This window comes from Hyaena hyaena, unplaced genomic scaffold (genome assembly GCF_003009895.1).
Source record: "Hyaena hyaena isolate Hyena2069 unplaced genomic scaffold, ASM300989v1 scaffold_877, whole genome shotgun sequence".
Taxonomy (NCBI): domain Eukaryota; kingdom Metazoa; phylum Chordata; class Mammalia; order Carnivora; family Hyaenidae; genus Hyaena; species Hyaena hyaena.
In genome coordinates, this window is record NW_024081514.1 from 682,239 (window position 1) to 708,124 (window position 25,886).

At 37.5% G+C, this 25,886-nt stretch overlaps 1 protein-coding gene across 1 annotated transcript in view; it reads right to left on the reverse strand.

Moving 5' to 3' along the window:
• Nucleotides 1-25,886, reverse strand: part of MAN2A1 (mannosidase alpha class 2A member 1) — a 172,827-nt gene that overhangs the window by 119,196 nt on the left and 27,745 nt on the right. The window contains exon 4 of the mRNA XM_039220332.1: nt 13,938-14,109. Coding sequence (XP_039076263.1) covers nt 13,938-14,109 — 172 coding nt within the window. The remainder of the gene's footprint in view (nt 1-13,937; nt 14,110-25,886) is intronic.

Here is a 25,886-nt window from a genome sequence, read left to right on the forward strand (position 1 = left end):
TAAATTTTTTGTGTGTACAATTTTTCCTCATGTTTCCTAATAAACATGAGATCTAGAAGCAAAAGGGAAAAGACAGGAAAAGGGAAGGAAAGAAAAGAGCATATACGCACAGCAAATCTAGAAAACAGGAAACCAGGCACTAACTTTAAAAATTAACAACACCCCTGTTTCACTCCTTTACATGGCTGACTTGTAGCTACTGGTAACGGCATTACACATTTCTATGTTTCTACCATTTCATTGCTTAGGAATTTGGTATAAAAAGCTTAACAAAATAACTGATCAAAATTAGGCTGGGCCTATCTGTCATGGCTCACTTTGCCTAAGATGCAGAATTTATACCTAAAAATGTACTTGCTGAGGATATGAAGCTGCAAATCATTTTCTCAGAGTGTCACTTTTTCCCCTATGTAGACTCAACACACATTTGGAATTTGGTCACACACAGAAGGATAGACTCAAAGAGCTTTTTCCCCAATGCAGAAATTGTTACAGATAACTTGGTAGTAAAAAATGCATCATTTAGCAAGCTTCAAAGAATCACAAATTAATTTCACATGAGAAAATGAGCTGAATTTGTAATCATACATCTGGGGAAATATGAAATAATACAAGATGATGTAAAGGGATTCATTCTTAAATAAAAATTTAGTTAAGTGGAAAATTCAAAAAGATGGAGGCTCCCAATGAATGAATTAATACCCTAAAAATATAAAACACTTGCTTATCATTTGCCTGATTCGTATGCCTTTTATGGGAAGTACCTAATAAGAGGAGAAAAGTAAAATCTGTGTTTTTTTTAAAGTTTATTTATTTTTGAGAGAGAGAGAGAGAAAGAGAGAACAAGTAGGGGGGCGGGGGGGGGTGCAGAGAGGGAGACACAGAATCCAAAGCAGGCTCCAGGCTCTGAGCTGTCAGCAGGGAGCCCAATGTGGGCCTCGAACTCATAAACTGTGAGACCATGACCCAAGCCGAAGTCAGTCACTTAACTGACTCAGCCACCCAGGTGCCCCAGTAAAATCTGTTTCCTCATATAGAAATAATTGAGGAAATTCATCACATACTTGTGAATATTGTTGATGCCTATCTTTAAAGATTTAATACATGAGGCACAGAACACAAATCAGTTCTCTCTCATCATTTCTTCCTCTCTTCATTCCAGCCATACTCCTTCTTTCAGTTCATTGTCCATGTTCTCTTTGTGCCTGGAATACCATCCCCCTTCCCCCCCGACAAAACATCTGCCTCACCAGCTCTTACACATCCACTGGGAGTCCTTCCTAGCTACCATATCCCATCCCATCTAACATAAAATCCCTCAATTTTCTTTCATAGCATTTAGCACAAAATCAAATTATACACTGTACATTTACTATCTTTCTCCATCAATAGACTGTAAGCTCCATGAAGACGGGAGTCCCCTCAGTCTGTTCAACATTTGCCACTCAGGGTTCATTTTAGAAAAGGGTACCAAAAACTCAAAAGACAGGTGAACAAAGAATGTGAAGCATGAAATTCAGAAATCTCTTTCCCTAAAGTGAAAAGAAATTTAGTCTTACTCGTAAGGAAGTGCAAATTACAACTTCAGTGAGTTGCCACATTTACTTATCACATTGGAAAGAACAAAGAGTTGTGTAACACCCTATGACATCAAGGACATATGGAAATGCCAGTTAGTGTTGGCAATAACTATCAAATTTTAAAATGCATATATACTTTTATACATGTTCATTAAGAGTAAGTCAAGAAATATTTTCAAATATAAAAATAAACAAAAGCATTATATACACTACATATAAAGATACATTCATAAAAGACAAGAAACAAAACTATATGGGTATCCAATGGAAAGAGTTAAATAAATTAAGTCCCACTGATAAAATAGATTTTCATACCAGCTTTAAAAAAAAAGGGCTCTTCTGGAGCACCTAGGTGGCTCAGTCGGTTAAGTATATGACTTCAGCAAAGGTCATGATCTCACAGTTCATGAGTTTAAGTCCCACATATGGCTCTTTGCTGTCAGCATGGAGCCTGCTTGGGATTCTCTCCCTCTCTCTGCCCCCTCCTCTCAAAAATAAACAAACATTAGGGGCATCTGGGTAGCTCAGTTGGTTAGCCATCTGACTTTAGCTTGGGTCATGATCTCACAGTTTGTGAGTTCAAACCCCATGTTGGGCTCTGTGTTGACAGCTCAGAGCCTGGAGCCTGCTTCGGATTCTCTGTCTCCCTCTCTCTCTGCCTCTCCCCAAGTCACATTCTGTCTCTCTCTTTCTCTCAAAAATAAACATTTTTAAAAAATTTCAATAAATCAATAAATAAACATAAAAAAGAGGGGGGAGGGAGGGCTCTTCTTTCCTGAAAGGTTCTCCAAGATACTAAGGTTAAAAAGCATGATATAATACACATTAGGATGGACATTAAACATGAAAACAAACAAACAAACAAATACAGCAAACAGATTCTGATGAGGATGTGGAGTAACTGGAAACCTTGTACATTATGGGTAGCAACTGCTGAGGGAAACAACACGGGAGACCTGCAAAAATTTAAACATAGGATTTTACTACATGATGTAGTAATTCCACTTCTGGATATATACACAAAAGAATTAAATGTAGAGACTTGAACAGACATTTGTAAGTTCAAATGTCCATAGACTGATAAATGTATTTGTATAGCCAAAAGGTAGAAACAACCCAGGGGCACCTGGTGGCTCAATCACTTAAGCTGACTATACCATGAGCCAAACTCTTAGTTTTGGCTCAGGGCACGATCTCATGGTTTGTGAGTTGCAGCCCTGCTCAGAGCCTGCCTGGGATTCTCTCTACCCGTCTCTCTCAAAATATGTAAATAAACTTAAAAAAAAAAAAAAAAAAAAGAAGAAGAAGGAACCCAAATGTCCATTGATGGATGAATGGATAAACAAAATGTGGTTTATCATGCAATGAATTATCCTTATTCAGCCTTAAAAAGAAGGGAATTCTGACACGTTCAATACGGATGAAACTTGAAGACTTTATGCTAAGTGAAATCAAAGCCAGACACAGTAAGACACACACTGTATGATTCCACTTATGAGGTACCTAACGTAGGGAAACTTAAAGAAACAGAAAGTAAAATGGTGGCTGCCAAGGGCTGGGGTGAAGGTGAACAGCAAGTGATTGCTTAACAGGTACACAGTTACAGTGTGAGATGATGAAAAAGTTCTAGAGACATATGATAGTTATGGCTGCACAGCAACGTGAATGGACTTAATGCTACTAACTGGTACACATAACATCACTAAAGTGGTAAATTTTACGTTATGAATATTTTAGCACAATAAAAAAAAGCCTCATACAAAAAATCAGTACAATGTGCACAGCATGCTGTCATTTGCATAATACACATGCATATGTCTTTGTACATATGTATATACACGTATATTTTCATGCATATACAGAAAGTAAGAGTTTGTTCACAGCAGCAGTGCCCCATGGGAAGAACTAGAGGACATGGAGACAGGGGTGGTTTCTCTCTTACCCCTCATTGTGTAACCTGCATATACTTAGACTTACATTAAAACATTAATTATGTGAAAACTTTTTTCTAAACTATAAATGTTATACCCTGATTTCTCCTAAGCATTGAAAACTAACACATGCATAGCATAAAATGGTCATGAAATTTTAAGACTATTTCCCATATTTGATGGCTCAATTAATCATTTCTATAAAGTTTTAATAAGAGGATGTTCTTTATGCAAACTGGTGTAGCCACTGTGAAAAACAGTATGGAAGTTCCTGAAGAAATTCAAAATCGAACTACCCTATGACCCAGCAATTGCACTAAGTATTTTTACCCAAAGGACACAAAAATACTAATCCAAAGAAATACATGCACCCCGATGTTTATACCAGCATCATCAACAATAGCCATTTATGGAAAAAGCCTAAATGTCTATAGACTGATAAATGGAAAAAGAAGATATGTTATAAAAAGAATGAAATCTTGACATTTGCAACAACATGGATGGAGCCACAGAGTATTATATTAAGCGAAATTAGTCAGAGAAAGACAAATAGCATATGATTTCACTCATACATGGAATTTAAGAAACAAAACAAATGATCATGGAGGGAAAAAAGGGAGAGACAAACCAAGAAACAAGATTCTTAACTGTAGAGAACAAACTGTTGGGTTACCAGAGGGTATAAGGGTGAGGGGATGGGTTAAATAGGTGATGGGGATTAAGCCACTGTGATGAGGACTGGGTCTTGTATATTAGTGTTAAGTCACTAAACTGTACACCTGAAACTAATATTACACTTTATGTTAGCTGCTGGAATTTAAATAAAAACTTAAAAAAAGGAAAAGAGGCTATTCTTTAAATATTTCACTGTATAGTAAATATGACTTCATTTTTTCATTTTCCAAAATAAAATTAATAAAATGCTCATTCAAATTGAATCAGAAAACACATAAAAGGTTAAAGAATAAAATTTCAAAATCAAAATATCTTTCTATAAACACATAAGAGGTTGTGGTAGGTACAGTTTATAACCAACTTATTTTACTTAATACTATACCATGAGCAACCTTTCTTTCCATGTTAATAAATAGACCTATCAATATGTTTAGGGCTGCACTGTGTTTTCTAAAGGTCTTTTAATTGAGACAACAACACACAATATACTTGTGTTTAGTCTGATCAGCTTTGAAAACTGTTTATATCCCTGTAATTACCATCCAAAACAAGATATGGACTATTACCATTAACTCAGAGAGTTCCTTCATGCCTCTTTCCCATTATTTCCTACCTCAACTGCCCCCCCAAATAAAGACATTCTTACTTCATGATTTCAATCACAATAAATTAGCTTAGCTACTCTTACACTCTTAACTTCTCTGTGTCAGGCTTTTTTTTCTTTTGCTTAATATGTTCTTAAGATTCTTCCATATTACTATGCATCTCGGTAATCCATTATTTTTCATTGCTGAGGACTATTCCATTGCACAAATATGCCACAATTTTTTCATGTATTATCTTGTTGATGGCCATCTGAACGGTTTCCAGTTTGAAGTTACTATGAAATATTCTGCTATGAAAATGTATGGACAAGTCTTTTGGTGAATATGTTTTCATTTCCCTTAGATAAATTCCTGGGAGGGGGCTCCTAGGTCACATGATGTATATTTGACTTTGGAAAATTCTGGTGGCTTTCAGAGAGCAGTTGTCCCGTTTTTTATTCCCATTAGCAAGAGAGGAGTTCCAATTGTTGCACCTTCTTTGTCAACTCTTGGTGTTGGAAGTCTTTTTGATTTTGGCCATCCTAAAAGGTTGGGGACAGAATCTTGGAGTAGTTATAATCTGCACCCCCTTGATGACTGTACATTAGCCAGCCTAAGTACACTCACCTTCCTCCACACTGCTGCAGCGTCATAAATGCTTCCAGGTGTTTGGACATGCCAAACTCCTGCTAATCCCTGGCCCATAATCACAATTCTCTTCTCATAACCTGGAATTCCTTCCCCACCCTCAGCTACTTCCTACATACCTGGGTAATTCTAACTGCCTTTCAGGTTTCAGCTTGAATACCACCTGCTTCAGGAAGCCTTCCAAGACCCTCTTCATGCTTCCATAGAAGGAAACATCCTGATTGTGATACTGTATTTAATTACATGTCTTCCCTGCTCTACCTTGAAGACTGGGATCAGGTCTGTCTTACTGATCACCTATAGCCCTGAGGTCTAGCACAGGAAATATTTACTGAATGAAGGATGGAGTAAATAAGGAAAGACTTTGCAAATAAGATAGTAAGATATTATCTCAGCTGACTCCTGAAAAATGAGTAAGACTGAGATTATCCAGTGCACAAAAGGAGGAAAAGAAAAAACAACCTCTAAGCTGAACTCACAGGCAAATTCCTAAGCAAGGAATAGCATGAGTCTGAGGACACCCACATGGCTCTGCAGGGCTAAGTGATGGAAGGTAAGGGGGGACAAGCAGGGAAGAATCAGAGAGCAGAAGCCAGTGTGTGCCAGACAGAGCAGACAAGTCTGTACCTTTTGACACTGCAGTGTCACTGAAGCATTTTAAAGCCAAGAAGTGACATGAATAGAATCATATTAGAAACCTAACTCTTGGGGAAATGGAGGACACCTGGAGGAGGCACAGCTAGAAACTGGAAGACCAGGTGGAGGTTTTCGTAACAGCAGAAAACAGAGTAGCAGGGATGGAGTTGGGTGCAGAACACAAAAATACTTAAGAGGTACAACTTACAAGGCTTAGGGACTGACTGGATGTAGCCTGAAGGACAGATGGAAAGTTCAGAGCACTCATTCCAAGGCAAGGTTGCCTGGCTCTGGTCCTCATGTCATACTTATTAGCTGAAGGACCCTAGGTGCGTCCCTTAACACCTCTGCCTCAGTTTCCTCATAAGGAAACCTAAGTCATCTTAATTCATAAGAAAGCTATAGGACCAACTCAAAAAATACATGTAAGTGCTTACAACATGCCTGGTACACATTAAGTACTCAGTAAGTGTTAGCGGTTACTATGATCATGAAATAGGGAAAAGACGATGAGGTTGGAGCTTTAGATCTGGAAGCAGCCAAACACCTAGTAATTAAAACAACAGTGTGGATAAGCCTCCAAAGTAAAGAGGAAAACAAGGGATGCCACCCCACAGGCGAGAAAAGGGACATTTAGAAGTGAGCAGAGGAAGAAACAGAAGAGATGAGAAAGAAATGCTCGGCAAAGCAGGAATAGAAACAGGTGAGAAAGAGATGCGGGCCACAGAAGACAAAAACAGGGAGAATTTCAATGAAAGTGGAGTGGTCAGTGTCACTGCTGCAAAGAGTCCTCCCAGGAGGACTAAGGAAGCATCCAATGGGCAGAGTGGCTGAGAAGTCACTCGAGACTTCTGCCAGTATTCATCCGGTAAAGAGAAGCTACCAGCTGAAGTGACTGAGGGGTGGAAGTAAAGCAAAGCAGCCTCACTGGAAATGAACTGGGATAGGAGCGGGTGGGGAAGGAACAGATACTTTTTCAAATACACATACACATATGCTGCTGCTTCAACTATTAGCACTAAAGTTATTTTTAGACACTGGTGAACTGCTTTGATTCCTTTGATGAAATGTTATGTATCTTTAGGCTCTAAACTCAATCCAAATCTGCAATTTACTCTGAACATCACAAGACACACAGTAACTTCTCAATGCTCTGCAAATTTTACAGCAGCCTTTGGTCAAAAACCGTAAAATCTGACCTGTATAAATGTGTAATAAATTATCCTGTGTAAGAACTTTAAAGGTACATTTTTCCAGAAACTGAAACCCAAAATGTACATCAATAAGCTCGGCTTGTATTATTTAACAACGTTATCTCAAACATTTCTCTGATTTCAATAAGCAAACAGAGGGTTAAGAAATTAGAGTAGAAGGTTCACGTAAATATAAACCTAGGAAAAATAATGTCAAAGAAGGGTAGACAGATTAAAGATTTTGCATTCTTGGCAAAGCAATGAAACGCAGCAAGGTGATGAAGACAAAATATCTTCATTAACTGCAACTCCATAACAATGCACTGATGGTACCCTTCCTCACAGCATACATCTGAAGCCTTATCTTACACCAAAAGATCCACACAGGGAAGCTGGTCAAGACTCTGGTAAACACACAAACTATTCTAGGTTCTAACAGTTCATGGGGCTTCTTCACTGAACACCAGTCTCAGCAGCAGGAGCACATACACTATAAAAACTGTGTTAATGTCTCAGAGCTCAGAGAAGAAAAATGAATATGTAATATGCTGGGTGCTAGTCAAAGAAAATGCTAAGGCTAATGTTTCAGCTGCTTGACTCTGAATAAGGATTCACATTTTGATGTTATTATAAACATCATGCAGTATTTAACTGCATTTAGCTAAAAAAAAATTTTCAAATACGAAGACTAAAAAGTAAAAAGAATGTTAACATACTAGTCATTTTCAAAAATAAAACAAGCACAGACAGAAAATGTGCTGATTATTTAACAGGAGGCAGTTTCTTTTAAATGCACTGGCTATGTGTTACAAGTAGGCACCGTGACTATAATTGATTAAATTACTCTGAATCACACACAAAAAATAAAAAGCTAGATGTTGTTTGCATGGATCTCCCTTTAGTTAACTAGATTCTCATTTTTAAAAGCTTATAGAGCTGAATACTGCTGCCACAGGGGGTAAGAATCAAACAAGTCACTGCTAGAATAGATTATGGGATCATTTGAGTTATGTTTCTGTTAAGTTCCCACAATCAATTGGTATTCTTCAGGGACAATAAAAGCTTACATGGAACTCTGCTGGAATTAACAGGTTCTGTTCTGCAACAGCTAGCTTTCAAATTTGGGTACAGACATATAATCCATAGACTCATCTTCAAAAAGGAAAAAATAAATCACTGCATAAGCCTTATACTAGCAGTCAAAAAAAATTCTATCAGTAATGCCACTTAAGACAAGCACAGAATTTTAAATAACGAAAGCACACCTATGTATTTATCAACTTTTCCCCAAAAACATATATTTAAGGCAACGAGTATTAAGAATGTTATGTTTAAGTAAACAGGAAAAAATGCTATTACCCCCTTTCCACAGATAAATGTAATAAATGAATAAAAGCAAAAGATTATAGCAAGAAGAGAGAAAACTCTGACAAAGCATGATCAGAAACAAAACTCATCTGCCCTATTGTTGCCATAAAACAACACATTCTTTAAGCAAAATGGTATCGTTAAGATCAGGCCTATATTCCAGAATATTTCCCATTGCCAAAACAGCATGTCTCCACTTGATCTTAGCCAAAAGGCCGAGAAGCGATAAACAGCACCTCTCAAAGGAAGGTTAAGGCAACAGATTGAGCATCTCTCAAAGGAAGGTTAAGACAACAGATTCCAATTTGCATTCCCACTCCCAACATATTAGGCCGAATCATGTGAAATGAACATTTTTGTACATCAAAAATGGTCAAACGTTGGCAATTTCATACAGTTGAACCTAAGTAAAATGACCAAGAGAAAAAAAAAGGAGATAGAAACTTGCATCCAGATAGAACCTAGTAAAGAGGACTATCCTCATGCCATAAAACTGGCAGCATTTCTGACGTACTGCGGAGGTGAAACAAAGAATTCAAGCACAGACTTGCAATTGTCCTACAAGAGAAACTAACATGGGAATCCCAAATCACAAAGAGAAAAGACTCAGAGAGATTTGGGCAACAACCCCTAAGTTGGAGGGCCAAGGACAAAAGCAAAGCTGAATCTTGGGACAGACACTAATCACAGTCCCCACGCTTCTCCCTTAGGGCTCTTCCTACAGAAGTCTCTACACCCCAAGGTCCTTACTGATACAGATGGCAGCTCCCAATGCAGCCACACTGGGAGGAACCAAGCATGGCCTCACCTTACGGAAAGCAGTGGGCAACAAGCCCAGTTTCCTTCAGACATGGCTGGACTCTTCCTTATACTCATATGAAGCAGAACCTTCAGACAGGCCAAAGCTCTTACTTGGCTTACAGGTCATATATATAAAAAAAAAAAAAAAGTGCTAAATGAAGAAAGCCAATCCTGGGCTGAGCAAAGAGCAGACACCTAAATTTCCCCATCTTCCCACATCCCCAGCTCCTCTCTTCCCCTCAGCCAGTGTTATTTGTATCACGGACATATTTTCCAGCTGCTGGGTCCCTGGTGCTCATTCAGACTTTCAGAATCCAGCTCTCCAAAAAGGATATGAGCAGGGGAAATGCATCAGCTAGTTTTCTTGTTTGCAAGCAACACCTGCTGACTGTGGAGAGCAAATGCATTGGGAGACTCTGTATTGGGAGACTCTCCTGGGCGTGCAAAACTTAGGACTAGAAGTCCAAGCTTAATGAAGCGCTGGAAGAAAATGAGAGGCCGTGCTACAGGGATCACAGGGACCATGTCACCGGGCAGGAAGAGCTTGTGAATGCACCAGTGCCATGAGGGATGACCTGTAACCTTCCCTCCATGTCTGCTTCCATCTTTCCACCCTCACTTCACTCTGTGAAGATTCAGATTCTAGGAAATATTATGTTCATTAGCTGAGCTCAGGTCAAAGCTGGTCTGTCTGGCCTGAGGCAGGAAGATGGAGGATCTGACTTATGTGTATGAGAGACCATTTCCCAAAAGGAAACCAGGTGGAATGCATGCTGGCCAGCTAGGATTAACTACACCCACAACAAGGAAACAAAAGTATTTAGTTAGAACAGGAAGGAACTTAAAGCCCTGTACACTCTCTGTTTTGGGACGAATTCCAGGTGTGGATACATCTGTTATTGCTTAAGAATAAATAAAAAGGAGGAAAATACTTGGACAGGGTATAATATAAAGAATGCAGAAGTAAAGGGCAAAAAACAAACAAACAGAAAGTTAAAACCAAGCATTCAAAGCCAGAAAAGAACACTTTCCATACCACAGAGAATTGAACCTGAAGGAGAAAAGAAAAGAACCCTTAAAAAAAGTCTCCCAAACCCAGCAAATATGACAAAGAAATTAGAAATGCATGTGCAAAAGACTCAGTAACTAGAAAATTTAATCCTAAAACAAAGGAAACAAAAACACTAAGTAATAAGAGCAGAAAACAAAGGCTGAAGATGTTTGAAATGAAATATAGAAAATTTAATAATAAGTTATACACATACCTAAATACATAGTGAAAATTTAGGAATTTTATGGATAAAATTTTTTTTTTAATATTTTTATTTATTTCTAGGAGAGAGAGAGAGAGACAGCGTGAGCACGGGAGGGTCAGAGAGAGGGAGTCACAGACTGAAACAGGCTCCAGGCTCTGAGCTGGCAGTCAGCACAGAGCCCGACGCGGGGCTCGAACCCACGAACCGCGAGATCATGACCTAAGCGAAAGTCGGACGCTTAACCAACTAAGCCACCCAGGCGCCCCAAGGATAAAATTTTTAACATCTGAGAGGGAAGTGAGGCTGGGGAAGGTTAACTTCACTGAAGGAATACATTAAAAAGCTTTACTAATAATATATTAATTTTATAGTTAAATTATTTTATTAAAAGATGAAGAGTAGTAGTGCCTGGGTGGCTTAGTCAGTTAAGTGTCTGACTCTTGATGTTGGCTCAGGGCATGATCTCAGAGTTCGTGAGATCGAGACCCATGTCAGGCTCCATGCTGACAGTGCAGAGCCTGCTTGGGATTCTCTCTCTCTCTCTCCCTCTCTCTCTCTCTCTCTCCCTCTCCTGTGCACATGCATGCACATTCTCTCAAAATAAATAAACATTTAAAAAATATGATGAAGACTCTCATGATGACTTCAGAACTAAAACCTATATTCAGTGTTCAAGAGAAATACTCAAAGTGGCAAATAAAATTTAAAATAACAAGAGGTTTCAATATTTAAGGACTTAGAATATGCCAGGCAGTATGCTAAGCATTTATTTGTATTCATTCAATCCTTGAAAAAAAAAATAGGTTTCAATATTATCCCCACTTGACAAATGAAGAAAATGAGGCTCTTCAAGTTAAGGAATATGCCCAAAGTTCACACAGTGAGATGGGAGTTGCCAAGATTTGAATCCAGGTAGCCTTGTTCCAGTGACAAATCATTCGAACTACCACTCTAAACTGCCTGTTTTTAAGGAAAAAGGGCACCACAGATCAGGTAAATCCAAACAAACAACTACAAGTGAGTGGTAGTAATAGTACTTTTAGTTCTTAAAAGGAGAAAAGATAATTATTTGTCAATGGTGAAAGATACTACAATCAAGAAAAAGAAACACTTGGCCAGAGAGTACCCAAACCTTGTAGTCTCTGCCCCACAGTAGATGTTCAAGAAAGAGGGTGTAGAATGAATCAACAAATGAATTAATAAGCAAACAAAAGATTATGCATGAACCCTTAGATACTGAATTAAAAAAACCACACACACATAAAAATAAAAGGAAGCTGACAGGGGAACAGAGGCAAAAAATAGGTATAGTCACTTCTGCTAAAAAAATTTGGTTTTAAATTTGGTTTTAAAAATAAAAATTGTTCCAAAGTGATTGATTAGGGAACAAATTTTATATTGCTTAAGTGAAATTTTGTCCCTGAGAAACAGTCAGGAGGCAGAAAACTGCACGTAGCTGAAGCCAGCCACATAGGAATATGTCACACACACACCCTCTCCAAGGTCTACCAGCTACCTCAGTTCACTGCCTATCTTCATACACATCCACATATGCTTAACAACTTTCAGTCAGACTTCAGATAACTTACTTTCTACCCCTTTGCACTAACTCACAATCTGTACCCTTGCTGACACCCATGTGCACAGACAAACTTTGGTCTTTCACTATAGCATTTACGTATTTCTTAGTCATCTAACATACATAAAACTCTACTAGCATCTTTATTAGATCTTTATTAGGTTCCCATCTTTTGTGTGTGTATGTCACTAACAAAAGTTTTTCAGTGCTGTTCCCTACCAGAAAAAAAAGGCCTGAGGGATAATGATGGAAAACCAATTCTCTCCAAATTATCGTTAAGTGTTTGTGTCAGTTTCCATCAAAATCCTTTTCTTTTTTTCTGGTAGGGTAGGAAGATTTTAATAATTAATTCTAAAGCTCTTAGGAAAATTGGTCGCTTATTAAAAGAATTTTTAGAAAAAAATAAACAAGAGGAGACTTTAAACTGTCAATGAAGCATAATCATAAACCACAGTTGCAGTCAGACTGAAAAAGTCTAGGAAAGAGGTCAGAAAGCCCAGAAATCAGCGCAGATATAAAGACAATAAAGACAGCACTTCAAATCAGTAGGGAAAAAATAGGACATTTTAAATCTCAGGGACGCAGCAAAGCACAGCATGGGAGGGAGGAGCCTGCGGGGCTGGACAGGCTGCACCAGATAGCACACCAGCGTGGCACATCCCGGCTGGGTGACCCTGGACGACCAGGATCTTTATCTGTAAAATGAGGACAGTCATTGTACCTACTTCAGAGGACTGTTGCAAGGATTATCAGTTTCCATTGGTGAAGTATCAGAACCGGTACTAAACAGTGAGTGCTCTATACATGATATTAAATAAAAGACAGCAATGCATGCTAAGATAATCTTTAAGCTCTTGGGAGCAGAGAGGGGAGGGAGGCATGGGGACCAGAACCTCCCATCATACCACATTAAAAGATTAATTTCAGGATTTTAAAAAGTGAAATGATAAAAAGTTAAACTGAGCAGAAGAAAAAGACAAGTTATCTGACCTCTAGATTGGGGGAAACCTTTTTAAAAAATGTGACAGTAAAGCTATCATGAAAACAGATTGATTTGTTTGATTACGTAAACATTTTTGATGTATATCAAACCCTAAGAATTAAGAAGAAAATAACTTGAGGAAAAATAGGGGGTGACATATGTGTGTATAAACTTACAAATCAGTGAAAAGAAAAGTACACCATTAAGCAATTCACAAAAAACTTGCCTGGACATATGAGAAAATATGTAACCTTATCAGTTATCAAAAATTCTAATTAAAATATTTCAACCAAAAATTGGTCAGAGTTTTAGGAAAAAAAGTGTATTGGTAGCAAAAAGGCAGGGACACTGGTACATTTCTAAATGGATAACAGAAAAATACTATGAAATAATCTTTCCAACAGTCACTTTGATTACATATTTCAAAAAAAAAAACATTTAAAATATTAAGCCCCTTTGACCTAGTAATTCAGTTTCTGGGACAAAGTTGGAATATAAGGATTTCAACAGAAAAGTTTCAAGTCACTTTTCCAGAGAGGAAGCAGAATCAGAAGCAGAAAAAAAGATTTGAAGAACTATTTTAAGTTTCAGATAGAAGGTTAAGAATTTTCACTTTCTAAAAATTCAACACTTGTTTCACTGTATAATTAATGCTTAATATTACCAAATTGCAAAATAAAAAAAAAAACAGTTTTAAAACAAACCTTTTAACAGCATCCTTCTTCGGTTTATCTATAGCATCCCACCACTTTGAAAGGTAAGAAATCTCAGACCATATAAATTTCCTCCGCGAGTCTTCTTTCAGCTTGATGACCATGTTATTAAAAATATACTGAGTCATCTCTCTAAAGTAGTCATCAAAAGTCTTCAACCAACCTAAACCAAGACACAAATATACAACAAAGGTCTGATTCATATGTCTGATTTCAACTCAGTCACATTCCATTACATCACCTTTGTTTCATTCATATGAAAACACATTTACAAATTTCACAAATGTTTCAAGCAGTGAAATCCCATCTGAATGGACATAAGACTCAAAAAGTCACTAACGCTGCGATGACAGAAATACTCTGAAAACTGTACAAAGTCAGAAAGAAATGAAAAAAAATAAGACAAATGACCTGAGGAAAGCAAGCATTTATTTATGCATAATATAGTATCTAGTTCAATTATATACAATGTATCTCTAATTTAAGGAATTTGTTTTCACTTTAAAAATCTGAACAGCGTTAACAAGTTGGCAGTACTATTCTCATCATATGGAATTAAAAGTGTATCATTTCATACCACAACTGAAATTCCCTACCCATTTTAGTAAGTTAAACTAAGGAAAAGAAAATCCCAAGTACAAACTATATCTAAAACCCAGCATCAAAGCAATAAGTTAATTAACAGCACTTTTATGAATACAGAGAAGTAGAATTCTGCCAAGAACAGGCATTAGTTTCCAAAGGCTGTAAATTACTCCATTTTTTGGAAGCACAGATTGACACTAATAAAACAACACAAGTGTATACATATATATACCCTGGAAATTTTATCTAAAGATATTTGTAATTTCACTATAAAGAAACATTTTTAACAAGACCCATAGATCTAAGCATAGCCCCATCTAAGCAGAGTATTAAAGCAACATGACAAGTGGCTGAGGTAAAAACACAAAGCTACCAATTCTATCTACCAGCCTAGTGGATCCTTGGGAGGATAATCTCTTACCTATGAAATCTTACAGAGACAGGAGTTTTCCCTACATCCAGGCTAAACTACTGCTCTATTTTTTTTCCAAAACTCAAATATGTGGGAGGACTAAAATAAATACAAGGGGTGAACTGGTTACTTCTTTTGTCTATAATTAATAGTTGAAGTATACTATTTTGACTAGAAAAAAATGAAATTCTGCTAGGGCAGAGAAGACAATACAAGTATTTTGACAATGAAGCATGACCTTCTGAAAAGGACACTGCTACTCTAACTGTATTTCTCCCTTTTGCTTTAACTAAAATCTATCCATTCATTCTAGAGTTCTTTACTGATCATGTACAAAGTGGCAAGTATGAAGTTAGAAGCCAAACAGGAATGCAGTGGAATACAGTCTTTACAGGACTTTCTTGATCTGGAGCACTTTTAAGCACTTTTAAGTCATCAAAGAATGGTACCTGCATAATTCAACTTTTTCATGTTGAAATGAAAAGCCTGTACCTATTATAACAAAAAACAAAAAAACTCAAAGATATCTCACCAAACAGTGATCTGCAAAGAATCTTATCTTGCTTGAGGAAGGTACAAACCTGGACTCCTGTCCTGGCACACGAAGCCAAGATCCACCTCTGGATTCCCAGGGACAATCAAAGAAAATCCAACCTGCCCCTAAATGGGAATGTTCTTACTTGCTGCTGACCATGCCAACACCCAAGAGAAAAAAAAAACATCAAGTGCTCAGACATGAGCCTAGGATGTAATATAGCACTTGATAAATATTAGCTGCTATATTATCATTGTCATCATCATGTTTTCAATCACCCCGTCCCTGTCTCTATAATCAAAGCAGTTAAAAAAGGAAATAAAAGGTATTTTAACATCTAAACTTTGAGAAGGAAACAAGGTCTTTGAAGAGGCGATTAAGGTATAATAAGGTCATGATGGTGCATCATAATCCAATAGGTCCTTGTAAGAAAAAGCAATTAGACATAGACACACACAAAGGAAAGAAAGACCATGCCAAGACAGGGGAGAGAGAGGACTATCTGCAAACTAAGACAAGAGACCTTCAGAAAAAACCAACACTGCCAACATCTTGATTTTGGACTTCCAGCTTCCAGAATTGTAAGGAAATATGTCACCCAGTCTGTAGATCTTTGATATGGCAGCCCTAGTAAACTAATATAGCCCTAGAAAAACAATTAGTGTTGTTACCATCCCAAAAATAAAGATTGCAATGTGGGAAGAATTTTTATTTTACCAAGTACCATCATAATATCTGAATATATATCTACCTCCATATTGCAAGACTGAGCTGAAATCAAATGTATGTAAGTAGCATCTATTTCTGCATCATGCTATTGTTACTATATATGTGCGGTAAGAACCATTGAAATTTATGAGATCTACTGTCTTTAAGACATCACTCACAATTTTTACCTACGTTTTAACAAAGGTCAAAACTAAGCACTAATCATTTGGCTATTTATTCAATAAAACAACTATGAACAATGGAATGACTGAAATTAATTTAACAACAAAACTCTAGTAATCTAACATAGAAAGCAAATTTAGAAGAAATTGTCTTTATGAAGATGAATAAGTAACAAGCTTTTGTTTCCTTTTTTTAAGTACAATTACTCGTTTTCATTGGTTATAATTTATTATTAGCTAAGACCACTTCAAATAGTTTATCATGGGAGTTTTCATAAAGGACCCACAGTAACTGATTAATCCATTTTGCCTTCGACACTTCATTCGCCCTTCAACAATCATGCAGGATGTGTCAAAGACATTTACGTGAGCCAAAGTACATGCTCAGAGATGTCAACTTAAAAGCCTTCCATAAAGCTCATCTATAATAAATATTAGTACACTACAATATAGCACAATTAATGAAGAATGAACTAAAAGATAGCCTCTTGCAGCTTTCAATATTGAGTAATCTAACAGTAAATTAGCTTTTATTGCTCTTATACAATAGAGTAATCAAGTATTCCCTTTTACACTGAATTGGCTCTTTCTTTTCCTAAATTACTATAAAACTACAGTTATATATTAACGTGAGACCAATCAGAAGGATAGTATTTTATGAAAAGTTGTACAGGATGAATTTTTGTGTCATAAAATTAGATTCCTACTTCTGGACTTAATAATCTTAGGACATTGAGTTGCAAACTGATTTACTTAAGTGGTCAATTCACAGCCTTTTTCTTTCCCTTGAATACACTTGGAAATTGAACCAGAGCTAGAAGAGCACAAAGAATACCTTTCCATTTACTGTGTTCCACTCTAACAACACTCTAACCCATAAAACAGCCAATTGCTATTTTTAAGTGGGGAAATATCTGCAACAAAGAATACACAATTAGAAGTTCTATAAGGGGTGCATAACCCTAAATTTGCTCTATTTTATCATAAAAAAATTTTAAGTTCTAAGGACGCCTGGGTAGCTCAGTCGGTTAGTGCTGACTCTGGACTCTGGCTCAGGTCATGCTCTCTCCCAGTTCCTGAGTTCAAGTCCTGTATCAGGTTTGGGATTCTCTCACCCCTCTCTCTCTGCCCCTTTCCATGTGCACACTCTCTCTCTCAAAACAAATAAAACAAAAAAATTAACTTCTATAATATAAAGCCTAATAATATTGTAAACATTACTGCTTATTTTTAATGTGCATGAACAATTAAAGCACCTAGTGATTGTTTGCTGACAAAACACCATTTTTCAAAATTTAACTCCTGACCTAGTTTTGTAGTCTAAAGACTTTGTGGCAATCTGATCCCCTGAAGGAACACTTAGTTTTGTATGGTTCAAGGGCATACAGGGCACCAATTTAGGACCTGGGCAAGGGTATCCTATCCTGAGCCTTGGGCTTGAGGAATCTTCCCATTCTTCCTCTGACCACATCTCTTTCACACAATAAATTCACAAGGCAAAGAAAGAATTGCCCACCCAGAGCCCGCCTTGACCTGCCCTCCTAAGTACCAGGACCCAGAAATGTATGTCCAAATGACCCCAAGACAGTTTCCAGAACCCACCAGGGGACTTCTATACATCTTTCTAAAGGACAGTTGACCTACAGGCAGTAACCTCCACAGCTTGAGCAAAGCCAGGGGGATACAGTTTGCAGGGGCGTGTGAAGAGTGCTGGTATGTCTGTGCATCTGCAAGCAACGCCCCCCCTGTTTTAGGGCAGGGCCATTTCTGGGAGGGAGGCTGGGCTGCCCCAGAGGCTGGCTCTTCCCACACAAACTCAACACATTCCAGTGGGGAACTGGAGCCCCAGCAATCTCAACTCACACATGGCTTTCCTGTTAAATGTGCTATTTCTCAAGGTAGGAGGAAAAGGTCTATTTGACTTATAATGTATCAGTTTGATTTATAACTTTTAAATGCTTACACAAAGGGTCTGAGGGCCTCCACATACTTTTGCTCCAAGTCCTACAAATTTGGGAACTTAAAACCTGAACTCCCAACCAGTCAATTCTCATAAATCTAGCACTGGTATGAAGCCTATACCATCAAGAGTTGAATAAGTACATGACAGATGAATGAAACGTATGGCCAAAAGAACAGGGATGAAAAGGTACAGAGTATAAATGCAAATTCGTTACTTCAACTAGAAATGAGATGAAAAGGAAAAGACACCATGTGCACACACTTACACACACACACACACAATTAGCTCTAACTCAACCACTGTCTGTTCTGATGTTAACCTAATCCTCCTTGATCAATATCTTTAGGTTACTAGTTTATATTTAAAAAGTCTCTGTCAGCCCTATGATGTTAAAGCATGCATCCCAAAGAAGGCATGCTCCTCAAATCACTGTTACACTGTTGTGGCTTTCACTGCTACAACAATGATTTTTTTAATGACTACACTAATTCTACTCAAAGTTAAATAGGTATCAATGGTTAAGAAAACATAATAAAGTTTGAATCAAAATAATTATAACCAGATAATAAATATTTAAAAACTTCAACCTAAAGCTTCATGTTACTTCCAATTTAACATAAAACTTAATATAAAAATAAATAAAAAGAGGATTCATAAAACAAGAAAGCCTCTTTAATTTAGTAATTAAGTCATCATCTACCAATAAAAGATCAACAGGCTTCTTCCATCATTTGTCAAATCCTTCCACATTTGATTTTAACATCCAGTCTTACACTTAAGACACTGCATACCATGTTTATTGGGATTATCATAACTCAAATCGGCTGCTGGTTAGTTTTAATTCCAATATTTCTATTATAAGTGAAGCTTGTTCCCCCCCTAACGATAAACTGTGAGTTTTAATTAACGTCTTGTTCTAGTTTATTCATTCAAACACAAACCAAGCATCTAATAAGGCAAAGCAAAAAAGTTAATGCATGAAAACAGATTCTACACTGAAAATAAGAATAAAAGGCTATGGGAATAAAGAAGTGGTAAATTCCTAGCAGAAGGATAGAGGAGGAATTCTTAGAATAGTCATCATCTGGATAAAAGGTGGCAGATCCCAAACAGAAGGAAGAGCATATGGAAAAGACACTAAGCCATGAAGGTCTGTGTCAATTTCAGGGAGAAGGCGGCCAGGTATGGCTCTACCGGAGCTTACATGGTGGAAGTACAGTGAGAAATACAAATAGAAGTGAGGGCCACATCACTGAAAATCCTCTAAGCCATTCCTGTTTCTTAGTGAAGGCAGTTAAGGTCTTCTGTGCTTTCAAAAATGACTTTACTGTGAGTGTAAAAGATACACTTTGGTGTAGAAGACAAATAGGAAATGAGAACAATGCAAAAATTCTACTAAAAAATGGTTATAGAAATAGAAATAAGAAGCCAAGGAGGCAAAATGAAGAGAATATGCTAACTGACTCAAGTTTCCAAGAAAGTGTAGAGAGTCAAAGATGAAGTTGAGATTTTCCAAAGACCTAAACCTGCTGAATCCGACAAATGCTTCCGAACTCAGGTTTCCAGAATAACCTCACCTTTTTCCCAGGTGATTCAGTGTCATCTAATAGATTTCAAAGCATATCAGCTTGACTTCCACTAAAGTGTTTGAGATACAGCACTTTTTGAACCTGTGTAAGATGCTGTCACTGGTAATTCTATCCCACACCACAGGAACCATTTGCATCACTGTTAGGGGAGCTGGAGTTTTGTTCATCCTGCAGCTGCAATATGTATACTGTCCAAATGTGACCCTTTATTGCTTTTCTAAATGCCCTTTAAAAGACCTGTGTACCTTGATATGTGACTCCTGCAATTATGAGATCAAACTCCACAATAATTTCTAAATCTGTGCTAAAGTTACTTCTCTCCCTTGTTAAGGATTTCAACCACGAGCATCAATTCACATGGGGTAGGGCACTTCAGGCCTACTAAGTCTTCCCCAAACAGAGCATAGTGGTTTGAAATAATGAGACAGGTCTATTACATGAGAGACATCATTTGAAGTAAAAGAAAAAGTGACTTCCTTTGAGGAGTTACTCTTAGGGTATGCGAGGCTACTTAGCCGCATGAGCAGGCAAATACTGGGCATATTATCAAAGTTTCTAAAAGAAGCCATTTAAAAGCTGGAAAATACTGCTTCCAAATTACTTTCTAACTGTAAAATATGTAGCAATGAGGAAAACCACTCACCATCTCAGGGACTTAAGTAGTATTTAAGGACAGAGACATCCATTTCAATAAGAAAAGACCGGGGGACTGGGGGGGGGGGGGGGGGAGGGGGAGGGAAGGATGAGAGACAGTACAGTGAGGTGTCTACTTTTCCAAGATCATTCATAAAATATTTTATATGATTAAAAATACTAAAGTAGATGGTATTTGGCTTGGAAACACTTAAAAGACCTTCTTCCTGGAAGCTTTTCCTGTGGGTTTCAAAAGTATTACCTTCAAGAGACAGTATTAAGTAATGGTTATAAGCCCTAATTCCAGAGCTAGACGGCTTGGGCTTGGGTTCAGGCCCAGCCCTGCCACAAACACATTACCTGGATTCTTCTGCATTCATTTTCTCATCTGTGAAATGAGGGTGATAATATGACTTTTGTTATGAAGTTGCTGAGAGAAGTAATAGATTTAATTCATGTAAAAGTATGTAGAACAGTGCCTGAAACATAGTAAATTCCCAGAAGTATTAGCAATTATTTATATAGCTGGTGCAGTGGTGAGCTCTAAAGCACCCAGACTCAAAAGACAGACAAAAGTAACCAAAACAGGAGAATGGGGAACATGTGTGACAATCACCTGCATCTCTAGGTAATACCTGATACATGTGTTCTTAAGGAATGCAGTCCAGTCAGAGCCCCAAAGGACTTTTCCCCTCGTTAAAACACAACCTCAATATACCAACTCCAGAGATCTCTTAAAAAGATAATTCTAAAAAGCCAGGTAAATATTTAACTCATAATGCCAACATTTTCTTAATTAAGATTGCCAGATAAAATACAGGATGCCAAGTTAAATTTGAATCTCAGACAAATAATGAATATATGTTTACTATAAGTGTGTCCCATGTGATGTTTGCAACACCTATATACTAAAAAAAATATTCATTGTTTACTGTAAATGTAAACACTTTTATTAAGCCAAATCTGGCAACCCTATTAACAACCCAAGGTTCAGATAAATGTGCTGAATTAGCTAATGCCCATATAGCAAGAAAATAATTTGAACTAAATAACATATCTTGAGAGGCAGCATAGTAAATGGAAAGAGCACAGAGCTCAAGAATCAGGCAAATCTGAGCTTTGATCACCATCCTGTGCCAATTTGTAATTGGTGGATCTTGAACATATTAGTATACCTGCCTTAGTCTCACCGTCCTCACCTGGTAAATGAGGTTTAATTTATTGGTGTTGAGGGTTGCACAATGGATTACATGAACTAATACACACTCCACACTCCTCTGATGTAAGACAGGCAATGAATACCAGTCTCACTCAGTTCTTCCTCATACTATCTTAGCTCCAGAAATTCATATTTCCCACCACAGTAGCCAAAACCAAAGAACTCACTTCATCTCTCCATTGTGAACCAGAACACTGTGTGCACAAACAAACCTCCCCTCTCCTCACCAGCTCCTTCCACTCAGCAGGTTCCTTTGGAAGCCAGAGTTCAAAGTCTCTCCTGCTTTCACCACCCCGAACATTACCCAACTGTGGCTGACCACAGCTCTTCTCTTAGGACTGTCCTTAACATGTGAACAGAGAAGCTTTAAAAATAACATTACACAGCGATTTCCTCATGGTTTTGTTCTCTTTTGCTTTTTAAGAATAAGAGCACATAAACTCATTTCAAATATTATATAGTACTGAATGCAAAATTCTGTTCTCTTAATTTTCCACCAAAAGAAAGATGAAAAATTCTACTCACTCATTTGAATCAATAAAAACTCTGTAAAAGAACTGCAAAAGCACAAAAGAAAATTATTTTCCAGTATGACTCTTGTACCTAGGTCTCCCTTCTATCTGGAGTCAGACCACATGGGGGATTATTTTCTAATGTTCATTTTACAAATTGCTTAACTAACAATATGCTGACCAACTTTCCATTTAGTGCACCTTATCTTCTCTCTACACACTGCAATTTCTTTGAAGGAAAATTAACTAAATATTTCAGCAGTTTAAGTAGTGGGAAGCAAAGAATTAAGATTGTAGATACAAAGGTACTGTAATTGTGTTTTAATCAGCTTATTAAATATAACATGAACATGTATCAATCAACTAACATTTAATTTCATGGTCTGTGATTCAAAACTTTTCAAAAGCGTAACAGGACAAAGTTATCAGCACTGACTTAACAATTCCTTTCCAATTTTGTTTTACCCATGTAAACCGTATAAAATATATGACAACTGTTACATGTCCTCATGGACTGGAGGAAGACATAATTAGAAATTTATTAAAATACAAACATAATTTGAAATTCATCTGTCTTGTGAGATACCAGAACATGGTCCAAAGAGAAAAATATCTATGTATATAAAAACACAGCAACGTAATTCTTTTCCTCTAACACAATTCTTAAAGTTAGGGAAAATACAGGAGTCTTTTAAAAATCTATTACAATACTTCTATCCCCAACAGACAAAATTCCACCGATGAAACAAACTACTGACCTAAAGTTTTAAATTGCTGCTGCAGAAAATGCAAACAAGTCTCTATAAATCTCATTTAGAAAGTAACCGCCCCCCAACTGCACATTCATTTAAGAATATTCTACAAAAATTTCCCACTACAGAGTCACATTTTGATGTGGAATGTTTGTGCACATACTTCTCTCTTTTCCTCCACTGAAAGTGTCTTTCTTCATGATCTGAATGATTTGGCTTGTCACAGAATAATCTAATTTACCTAACTTCTACTTTTGTTAAGGAGTGGTGAAAATTACTAAGAAAAGTCAGTGGGTTCTATTCTCTAACATTTTGCTTAAAAGTAAAAAAATCGCTGTAGTTTTAAAAGGTCTGTGTCTGACCATTATTTTTTCCTCAAGTGGAGGAGGGCCTGAGGGTAAGGGTCATTAACAGTATTTACTAAGACAAAAAGATTCAACTGTGGTTGCTAAGATACTAAGAGACAGAGTCATCTATTGCAGTCACGTCCAGTTATTAGGGATGTCTCTCCACAGAACACACTAACCACACCAGGCACTGCTAAGGCAAACAGAATCTAAGAGGCATAGGCAATCCCTGCCCTTGAAGAGCTTAATGTCATATATTGTTTGTATTTAAAATTACAAAACATATTTTAAATACTTTTTTTAAGGAATAAAAATAAGACAACAGGAAGAAGGGAAGAAGGGAAGATAAAAGCACATGTCAAGGTCAAACATTTCATCTGAATCTGCAGAGTCAGATGCCCTGGCTCATTTAGAGTCATTACAATGTGCTGCTTGTTGTATTCCGGGTTATTAGTGACCTGGTGGTTATAAGACAAAGTGTGAGCCCTCATGAAGTTTACATTCTAGAGAGGAGACGATGCAAAAGTGCTATAGATGTTTACATCTGTGCCTACGTGCAAGTGAAGGTGTACATCCAAAGTTCAAGAGGCTAAGGAAGTGTACAGAGACAGGTGGAAAAGGCCTTCTGTATATTTAGTCATTGCTGCATGTCAAGTGGCAGGCTAGGCAATGAGGATGCCTGTAACATGAGGCACACGTGCTCTGCCTCTCGAGTGTACTCAGGTGTGAGATCCAGGTGAACTAATAAGGCATTCTTGGGGGGCCACTCCCTGCCCCTGTGAGCTTGGTAACACCTTTCTCATGAATGTGTCACTGACCTCCAAGGGTTACGGTGAGCATTATAAAACATTTGGCAGACTGTCTGATAAGGTACAATTTTTATTATTATAGTTAAGTGTGCATGTTATACAATTACAAGAAATGAGACTGGTGGAAAGTGAGGATGGCAGAAAAGGGGGAAAGGTTAAAAAAAAAAAAAAGTCTTTAAAAATCTAAATGGCAGGAGAAATGTGTTGACATGAGGACTTGCAAGACATAGCACAAAGTGTATGTATAGACCTATAAGAAACTGGACACGATGTAATCACATCACACACCAAACTCAGTGACAAGAATAAGGGCACCTGGGTGGTTCAGTCAGTTGAGCGACCGGCTCTTGACTTTGGCTCAGGTCATGATCTCTCTATCTCATGGTTTGTGGGATTGAGCTCGACGCTGGGCTCTGTGCTGACAGTGCAGAGGCTGCTTGAGAGTCTCTCTCTGCCCCTCCCTCACTTGCATGCCCCCCCAGAATAAATAAATAAAAACTTTAAAAAAATTGATCAACAAGAACAAAACTGCATCTGGTTGGCAGAGAAGCAAGGAGAGAACAACTTACACTGACTACAGTGGCTCTGCCACTGTTTCACTGAATAAGGGAATGTTTCAGAGTGAATGAGATTTATAATTAGATGTGACTTTCATCACCTTCTCTATTTCCTTGATAACTAACTTCTACTTTAAGGTGCTACTCCACCTGTATGATCTGCATTTTACAGATACTCAAATGTGCCCCAGGGACATGGGGGCAAGTATATGGCAGAGCCAGGATGCCGGCCTCATTCTCCGGAGCTCCAGATCCCTGCAGTCTTTCCATGATGCCCAGCATTCGGAGCTTCAATCTGAAGGGACAGGCTAAGACTTAGGAGGAAAATGATGCAAAACATGTAGGAGGAAAGGTTAGTAAGACTGAAAGGTATTTGTAGGAAAAAATAAAGTCATTAAGACAAAAAGGAAAACCAAGTCAGAAGCTCATGCGTCAACTACTCAACACAGATTTCCAGAATAATACTGATTTCCTCTATTGCATACCTCTATGCATACTCAACATTTAAGTATTAGAGAAATTCAAACATTTCAGCATCCAAACTGTCTCCCTGAGTACCTCTCACATCCGAAAAAGCAGCACATGGGCCTGCATCCACCTGTACACACACTTCACCAAATCACATGTCCAGACATAAACAAGTTCTACTGTCTTAGCAAAAGAAAGAAGATAAATGAATGCTGGAATAAAGAAAAAAACCTCAAAGTACTAGGTGAATAATGGTGCCTCTGATAGTAATGTTGAAATGGAGAAATTGAGAAAAGTAATAAACAGAAGCCCAAGTAAGTCCTTCAAAAGAAGTCTAAGTACACTCCACCGAAAAAAAAATCCTGCAGTAAAATTCATTAACTATGTACTCTGTGCCAGTGTACTTACACTAACAAATACATGCATTGAATCATATTTCCCACTGTAATTTTAGCAATTTTCCCTTACCTTGGGGGGAAAAAATCTGTGGCCCGAATCAGTAACAAAAGTTGCCAAATAATAATAATGATAATGATAGCAGTTACTTTTGGGCCATGCATCACACCTTTACATCTCATCCTATGAAACAGACACTTTATCTTGATTCTATTGGGAAAAAACTTACTTTCATATCAAGTAACTTGCCTAAAGTTGTCTCACACTGATGGG